General features: G+C 37.4%; 1 protein-coding gene across 1 annotated transcript in view; it reads left to right on the forward strand.

Annotated features, from left to right (window-relative positions):
* Positions 1 to 7,352, forward strand: part of BAIAP2L1 (BAR/IMD domain containing adaptor protein 2 like 1) — a 39,383-nt gene extending 32,031 nt beyond the window's left edge. Inside the window, exons 7-14 of the mRNA XM_075768101.1 lie at positions 797 to 949; positions 1,416 to 1,583; positions 2,351 to 2,501; positions 3,687 to 3,894; positions 4,211 to 4,288; positions 4,632 to 4,797; positions 6,040 to 6,080; positions 6,591 to 7,352. Of these exons, the coding sequence (XP_075624216.1) occupies positions 797 to 949; positions 1,416 to 1,583; positions 2,351 to 2,501; positions 3,687 to 3,894; positions 4,211 to 4,288; positions 4,632 to 4,797; positions 6,040 to 6,080; positions 6,591 to 6,666 (1,041 nt within the window). The 3' untranslated portion in view covers positions 6,667 to 7,352. The remainder of the gene's footprint in view (positions 1 to 796; positions 950 to 1,415; positions 1,584 to 2,350; positions 2,502 to 3,686; positions 3,895 to 4,210; positions 4,289 to 4,631; positions 4,798 to 6,039; positions 6,081 to 6,590) is intronic.
* Positions 7,353 to 8,138: the final 786 nt, after the last annotated feature.

Consider the following 8,138-nt stretch of genomic DNA (forward strand, 5'->3'; position numbering starts at 1 on the left):
AGAAACTATTTTAAGTAGTAAGTCATATTCTGGTGATGTATCTCTCGGAAAATACTTGCCATTGATATTTTTATTTGCACAATACTTTTATTTCGTTCTATCTTAGATGTGATTTTCTCCATATTTTTCTATTTTAATTTTCTTTTCAAAGAAAGCTTTGTCTATAACAAGGTACAGTAATCGTAAATAGTACTGGCTCCTATTTCTTACTATGTATCTTTTAACCTGCATTCCTAACAGTTCTTTTTAAGGTATTGGACTGAGAATTCAAGGATTAGCATTTAATTACAGTTTTAGCCATGAATCCTCATATCCTCAGACAAATAACAGTTTAATCTTTTTTGTAACTCATTTTCCCCTCTTTAAAATGAAGTAGAGATTCATTGTAGCTTTGTGAGAGTCAATGTAACTGCTATGGAGCAGATAAAGGTAATTAGTCTAATTGGAACACCTGTGGCCTTAATTGCTCAGCACAGTTGCTGCTTTGATGTTGTCATCTTATTTACTGCAGCATTTTATTTAGAGGCTAAAAGACTGTTTCTTGTTTTGCTTCACTTCCCCCACCCTGCCCCTAAACAGATTATCAACGGCCTGTAGTGAGAATATACATTTACCGGATGCGATTAGGGAAGGTTGGGGGTGTGCATGGGAAGAGGAGGACTTGGAAGCAGAGGCACCCTACAGCACCCTGCCTTTCCAAACCCTTTGTCTAAGGCTTTTGGAGTTTGTTTCGGTAATTGGATAGAGTATCAAATTAAACTCAGGAACTGTATGTGGTTTTTGTTCCCCCCCTTAGTATTTGGAAACTGTGAGCTCTCGACAGAGTGATATTCAGAGATTTATTGCAGAAGGCTGCAGAGAAGCTCTCCTTGAAGAAAAAAGAAGATTCTGTTTTCTGGTTGACAAGCACTGCAGCTTTACCCAGCACATGCACTTCTATCACGTTCAGGTCAGTGGCATGAGTGTGAACAGAAATTAAACAACTGAAATCTAATCATACAGGAGATCTTGAGTATCTCTTGTAGCATGTGGATCAGACCGCCATAAATAGCGAAGGTAGCACTGAGGAACACTGTAGTGCCAGACAAGCGCTGTGATCAGTTCATAGAAAATGCTCACAGTGCAATATTCTCTTAAATATATTGTAGCAACAATAAAGGGTCACTGTGACTTTTAAAAATCATATTAAGAAAAAAAAATGTACAGACTGATGTATTTCTGGTATCTGGCCCTGAAGAAGGACAGTCTCTTTCTACAACATGTTATTTGTTTCAAAGAGCTATTACTTAGAAAAATCTTTGAAAATATTTCCATTTTGCTGGTGTTCTGTTTTTGGTATAATGAAACATAACAAGTAGATCTGTGCAATTTTATTGAAAAGTACTTTGACAAGTACCTTTTGAACTTGGATGCAGTGTGCGGACTTCCTAAAATCCAAGCTGCCTGGGTGGCAGGAAATCTGTAGCGATGCCACCAAAGTGCCTGAAAAAGTCAGGATGATGATTGAGGAAATAAGGACGCCTGGTTCCACTCCAGTGTCAGGAACTCCACAGCCTTCACCAATGATAGAGAGAAATACCACGGTACGTTGTTCTTGGATGGCTACAGGTTCTCTCTCTCTCTCGAGTGGGAGCAGAGTGGCTTCACTAACTTCTCTTGTACCAGAGCATTTGGGATCGGGTCTATAATGTCCCTCTGGAATGTACTGGGGCTGGGGATGAAAGCAAAATCACTAAGCTGAAGCTTTGCTGCTGGAAAAATACGCACTACAGCAGGCAGAAGCACGTATCCAGGCAAGGCTCAGCTTTTGGTTGGGTGCCGAGGACTCTTTCTGCAGAGCCCAGCCTCAGAACTACTTTTGTTCTAACCTTTCCATTTCCTACCTTCTTATCTGTAAGTAAGAGTAATTACATTCTCAGTAGTTCAATATAAACTTAAAAAAAATGTTCTTTCCTTTCCTTCTGCCTTCCATGATTCTTATCAGTGTATTAGAGTACAGGTTAAGTTCTAAATTTTACCTATTTTTATGTTGTGTCACCATTAGTTGTTGAGTTTCTAGATGATATCAGTAAACATCTAATTAAAAAAATCTGGATGTTATCTAAGTGTAACTGTGCTATTTGTGGAAGAAAGGGCTACCGTAGCATTCCCACTAACAAAAGTTTCTCAAGGGACAGAGGCATCTTACAAACTAGTCTATTAGCAAGTCAGAATGTCCTCATGTTCCTGTGAATGGCTCTAAATATGTATCATTTGGGAATATTTAAGTATTGCTTTCTAGAATTTAATATTGCAAATAGGTTGTCGCTATCTCCTCAGTGTTGTGATACTGTTGTTTTTGTGACTCTAGATTGGAAATAATTTTTATCCTCATCATGAAAATGCATCAAAGGTGCCCCCTGCCCCTACAGGTAGGGCGTACACTAGTCCACTGGTTGATATGTTTAACAATCCTGCAACGGTTCCAAAGACATCTTCGGAAAAACTAAATAATTCCGCTGGTGAGTGTCACTGTTGCAAACTATGTAAGTATGCCAATGACATACTAGTGTTTGATGAAATTATCTTACAACTTCTTGACTACTCTGACACTGTGAATTCCAGGACATACAGAGGAGTAGGACATGGTCTTTACAAAGGATTTATTTAAGTTACCTCACAGGAAAAATAAGTGTTACAAGAAGCAAAGAATTGTTTGCAGTAAAATACAGGTCAAGATAGGTAGATTCTATTTTAATCATGTTCTGCATGTCCCTGATTAACCCAGCTTAACTGTTCTTCTGACTTCCAATCTTATCAGAAGAATATGTTCTATAATTTTGAACAAGATACATCTGAGTGTTTATTTCAGTGCGCACAAATAAACATTAACTACCATTACCGTCTCACTTTGGTTTCCTTCAGTTAGAGAAGAATGCACACGGGACAAGATTAGCAGAGTCTTGTATTTCTTTCCTGAAATGTAAAATCCTATTAAGATTTGTTTTCTAGGTTTCTACAATATTGAGATTTTTTATTTTTTTTACTCTCTCAGCTGTGGGGAAGGAACTAAGCCTAGTTCACAACACAAGCAATGCAGAACTCTTCAAAGTGATAATAGCAATTCCAGCACTTCTTCCTTGAAATCTGTTTACGATACACCATACTGGTCAAAACCACACAATATTGAGACCTCCTTTAAGGTGTCTCCTGGTAAACACCTGATGTCTGCCTAGTGCCAAGTATCTGCAACTCCCATCAATTCAGCTGAAGTTGAGCACTAGGCACATTTGAAAATGAAATCTTGGGACTTTATACACAGTTATTTTTTTCAGAATGGAAAATTTTCAAAGGTCTTTTATGGCTGTGAACATTTAGCATTTTTCATGCCAAAAGAGGGAAAAAGTAGCAAGTTCAAACGTACCTAACTTTTTATATCTGTTGGTTCAACTTTATTACGATGAGAGTGCGTGTATATATAAACGCACATGCTGTTAAGAACTTTGATAAGAAACATTGGCAGATAACTGAGAGGTGTCTAAGTGGAAACCAAAGCAGTACAAAGTCTCAGAACTTGATTTGCCCTGACATGCACTGGAGTGTTCCTTTACTCTTTTTTTTCCTGTCAGATTACTAATTGTATTTAACTTTGTTAGTGTGTAGCTAATTTTGCCCTCTTTTGCCTTTTTTTTTCGTTTTTTTGACAGAGAATTCAGATGATGCCAGTTTATCACGTTCAACTTCTGTTGCCACGGGTCTACATATAATGAAAAGGCAAAAAGTAAAGACAATCTTCCCACATACTGCTGGAAGTAACAAGACATTGCTTAGCTTTGCACAGGGGGATATCATCACACTTCTGGTAGCTGAAGAAAAGGATGGCTGGCTTTATGGGGAACATGACACAACTAAAGTGTAAGAGAATCAATACATTAACCAATTTGAATGTGAAGGAAAAACAGGTCTGGTCAGATTTTATTAGCAGATATTAGTAAATGGTTTTCCACCTCTTTTTGCCGGCTGTCATTGACTGAGGACTCAGAGTCTTGCTGTAAGGTAAATCACTGCACGTATTTTAGGGAGATTCTGTACACTAATTTAGTATCATCAGAAATTGAGCTTTAAAAGTTAAATCTCAGTTCATGGAGTCTGCTGTTTTGTCCTTTTTTTTTTTTTTTAAAGATCCTTCCAATTTTATGTATTATGAAATTGAAAAACTTTCCCATTACAGAAAAGGATGGTTTCCATCATCGTATACTAGACCGCTAGAAGAACCAGCAGAAGAAAAAGCTTTTGTCCCAGTGCCAAGGTAATGTTTTGGGTGGGACTTGCAGAAATGCCCAAATCTTCCCTAACATTTATTAAAAATGTTATTTTTCTGCTCATGTTCTTTGTTCAGTAACATATACAGTAAATACTTTTTAACAGTCTTGTAGTATGATGCCTTGATTACATTAACATGTGTTATTGGTTACCCAAAGATCCAAGAACTAACTTCACCCCAACATTAATTTAGACTCCCACTGATTTCCATGGGATTGCACGCCTTTAACTGCCAGCTCGTGCACTTTTGTGCTTTCCTGGGGCTAAAGGTAAGCGGGGGAGATGTACCACAGGAGCTGAGAACGTTATTTGTTGGTACTGTCTTGCAGCCCTGCACCAATCCGAAGTATTAGTTCTGTAAATCTTGTGGAAAAAGGTGACGTTGTCCTCCCACCACCAGACTATCTGGGGTCTTTGCAAACAGACAGAAGAATGGAGTCTTCCAAAGGTACCACTGTTAAATCACCAACTGACCGACCAGAAGATACAGGTCCGGTAAGTAATTGATCCCATGGATCCACATGTTTTGCCCTGCTTACTTTTCTTGACCTACTTAACTGAGCTCTTAAGGGAGGCCCTGGAATATTCTGCCTTAGAGACTGGTACCTGAATTCAGCAGCCCTTCCACGCAGCTGTCTTCAGGAGCAGCACGGGCATTTGGCATTTCAATCCATCTGTAGCAATAGGAAGGGAGGAGAATTGCTCAGGGATATAGCTAAGAGTACTAGATTTACTCTGCATAGCAAACTTCTCTGGAATGGAATCTGTGAAAAATGGAAAGAAATTCTCACAGAAAGTACAAATCTATCATCTCAAGTGATTTTAGAGTTCTGGTGGGATGGGATTTAAAGCAGCTGAAATCTGGATTCAGAAATGCTTTGTGCAGCCCCATGAAAGTTAGTGGCATGTTTGTGGCTGTTGCTGAGGGATTGATGTACTAACTAATGTCTAGGTTCAGCAAAACCACAGCTGAGTGGAAATACATTTTTAGGACTAGATAATACTATGTAAAGGTAGTATTTCTGCTATTAAGTCAACATTCAAATGATTCAAAATGAAAACTAATCAAACTAAGCGATTCCTAGTCTCTTGCTGCTTGTTTAAATAAATATTTTGCTGATGCATATCTAATGGTGATAAATGTTTGGGGGGCTTTCTTCAAAAAGTGTCTTGAAGCAGAGATCACATTTTCATGGCAAAAAAACTTTCTGTGATTTTTATATATCTATTAAATATGGTTGTCACTGCTAAAACTGTGAGACTGTACCGGAGTAGGATGCAAAGTTCCATTAGTAGGTACCACAGCAAACTTCTCAGAAGTCAGGAATCCTACAGTTGGCTGACAGTAGCTAAAAAAAAAAATTATTTTATCATTTATTGGTATGACAATAATATTTTGTATATCAATATAACATCTGCATATTTCTGCTTCTATGTGCAAGAATGTATGTTCAGATTTTCACTTTGACCTTCATCTGACACCTACTCAAAGCAATGCAATTAGTTTGCAGTTTGAAATATGTCAACTGCTAACACCATTTTTTAACTTTCTCATTTTGGTGTTCTGAGAGAATTCTCCCCTCCACAAGTACCTCTCCACAGTTCAACTGAACTACACAATAATTACTCTGAATGGCTTTAATATTTTAGCCTGCTTGAATGACAGGGTGTCTCTTCCTTAGCAGGACAGTGAGATCGCCTGTAATGTATTTTTGTAAATATCTTTTTCTTTTACAGAAACCTGATATGAATGGCATTATAAAACCACCTTTTCTAAGGTATATTTTTAAAACATTTACACTAATGTAGTTGTGTATTTTTATACTGGCTGATATTATTATATCGATTGTGAGAGGAAATCAGGATGTTTTTCCTGAATTACTGTGACCTTTCCTAGGCATTGGTAAAGCATTACGGCTAAAATTGGTTGTACTTTTCTCAAGAGTGGCATCCAATGCCTAGGCTGTTCTCAGCAAAATAAGTTTCTCCAGCAGTTTGACAGGGAGCAGGACTTAAGCTATGTCTCTGAGGGTTAAAAACAAAAATCTTTGAAGCTTGGGAGCTGTTTAAAAAAAATATGCACAGCTCTAACTGTGTATTAACTTCCCACATCTTATATCACTGCAAAGTGACTCTTCATGTGTAAGCTTGTTTTAAAAATTTAAGTTAAACAGAGTTAAACAGAGTTCTTCAGTCTAAAACTGTAACTTGGATGAAGAAACTGCATGGCTTAACTTTGGATCTGTGTCGTAGCAAGCCTTCTAGTAACTGTGTGCATTTCTTTTCAGTGGAGAAAATCCTTTTGCGACTGTGAAACTCAGACCAACAGTAACAAATGACAGATCAGCACCAATTATTCGATGAATATATGGTCCATACACATGTACTTCTTCCTTATAAACATTATTTTCAGTAATAACAATTGCTATCTAAACTTGTTCTAAAAACTTATTTAAATTACTGTACAATAGAATCACATTGGAATGGATTGATTTTTTTAAAACCTATACTTTCTAATGAGTTAATTGCTTTGGGCTAATGTTTGAGCACTTTGGCTTGATTTTACAGTATGCCTTTTTTGTAGTAGGAATTGTGGAAATACTGGAGCTAGCTTGGATACTCTAGTAAACCAGTGTAACTGATAGCTCACAAATCTGAATCTTTTGGCATTCATTATTTGGAAACTGCAATGGTAAGTGCTAGAATATAAGCCTGCGTATGTTACTTACTAAAGAAGGTATTCCCCCCGCCCCAAACAGAACAATGTAAGAACTGCCTTATTTCAGAATAGAGAATTGCCTGTATAAAGTAATTATACATTATTTTGTTTAAGAAAGACACCCTAGGTTATAAATAAATATTTATCCTTTAAGAATAGACAATTTGTAATGCTTTGCTTAATGTTCAGATACAAATTTTCAAGTGTTAACATAAACCTATTTTAAGTATAATGTTGTACTGTCAACACATTCTTCAATGATAATTTTTTCTTTAAAACACATTGTCAAAGTTTGGTCTTATAGAAAGTCATAATAAAACAGTGCCATGAATTCTTTCTCAAATGCTAATATAAAAAGCTGCCTTTGAAGTTACTCCATTACTGTAGCCTTCCACAAAAGAAAAAGAGATGAAGTTGAAAAATTTCGGTTAAAGAGCCTACCATGGCGTAGTGTAGTATCAGAGTGAAGTGAAATACAGCTTTTTAACAAGCAGAGTTGTATGGTTTGTTGCCTTGGGCTTGTGTTTTCTAAATCCAATGGAGCTAGCTTCTCTAAAAGACTTTTCCTACAGTAATAAATCTCAGATGAGCCTAGAATGTTAGGAACTGCCATGGGGTGCTTCTATCACTATACAGTTCAGGTGGTACGTCCCACCTGCCCCATGAAGTCTGTATTGTGACTACTGCTGGTGATTAATCCTTACTGTAATTCATTCCACTTACATATGTACATGCTGCCTCCACCATGCCATGGCTACTCACTTTGTGCCTGCTTCTACTACTATAAACAGTGAATTCAAGTCATGTGAAATGCCTTTCAGTTCCTGAATATCAAAAATAGCACATGAGCAGCATGTGATGGCTGCAGAGGTAGAGTCCACTCATTCCCCCTACCTTTCAAGTTCAAGGCAGAGGACACTTCCTTTGCTGTGGGACCTTGCATAAATAGCTGTTATCCCCTTTTGAAACACCAACTTTTCAGAAGTATAACCCCACACCTGAGCCCAGTCTCTAAAGCATATTAGAGGCAAACCACCCTAGATTGTATAAGCTTTCAATAATTCAGTATCAGAACTAACTAATCTGCTTAAACAAGTACAGCCCTAAACTGTGTCAT

The sequence above is a fragment of the Balearica regulorum genome, chromosome 15 (genome assembly GCF_011004875.1).
Source record: "Balearica regulorum gibbericeps isolate bBalReg1 chromosome 15, bBalReg1.pri, whole genome shotgun sequence".
Taxonomy (NCBI): Eukaryota; Metazoa; Chordata; class Aves; order Gruiformes; family Gruidae; genus Balearica; species Balearica regulorum.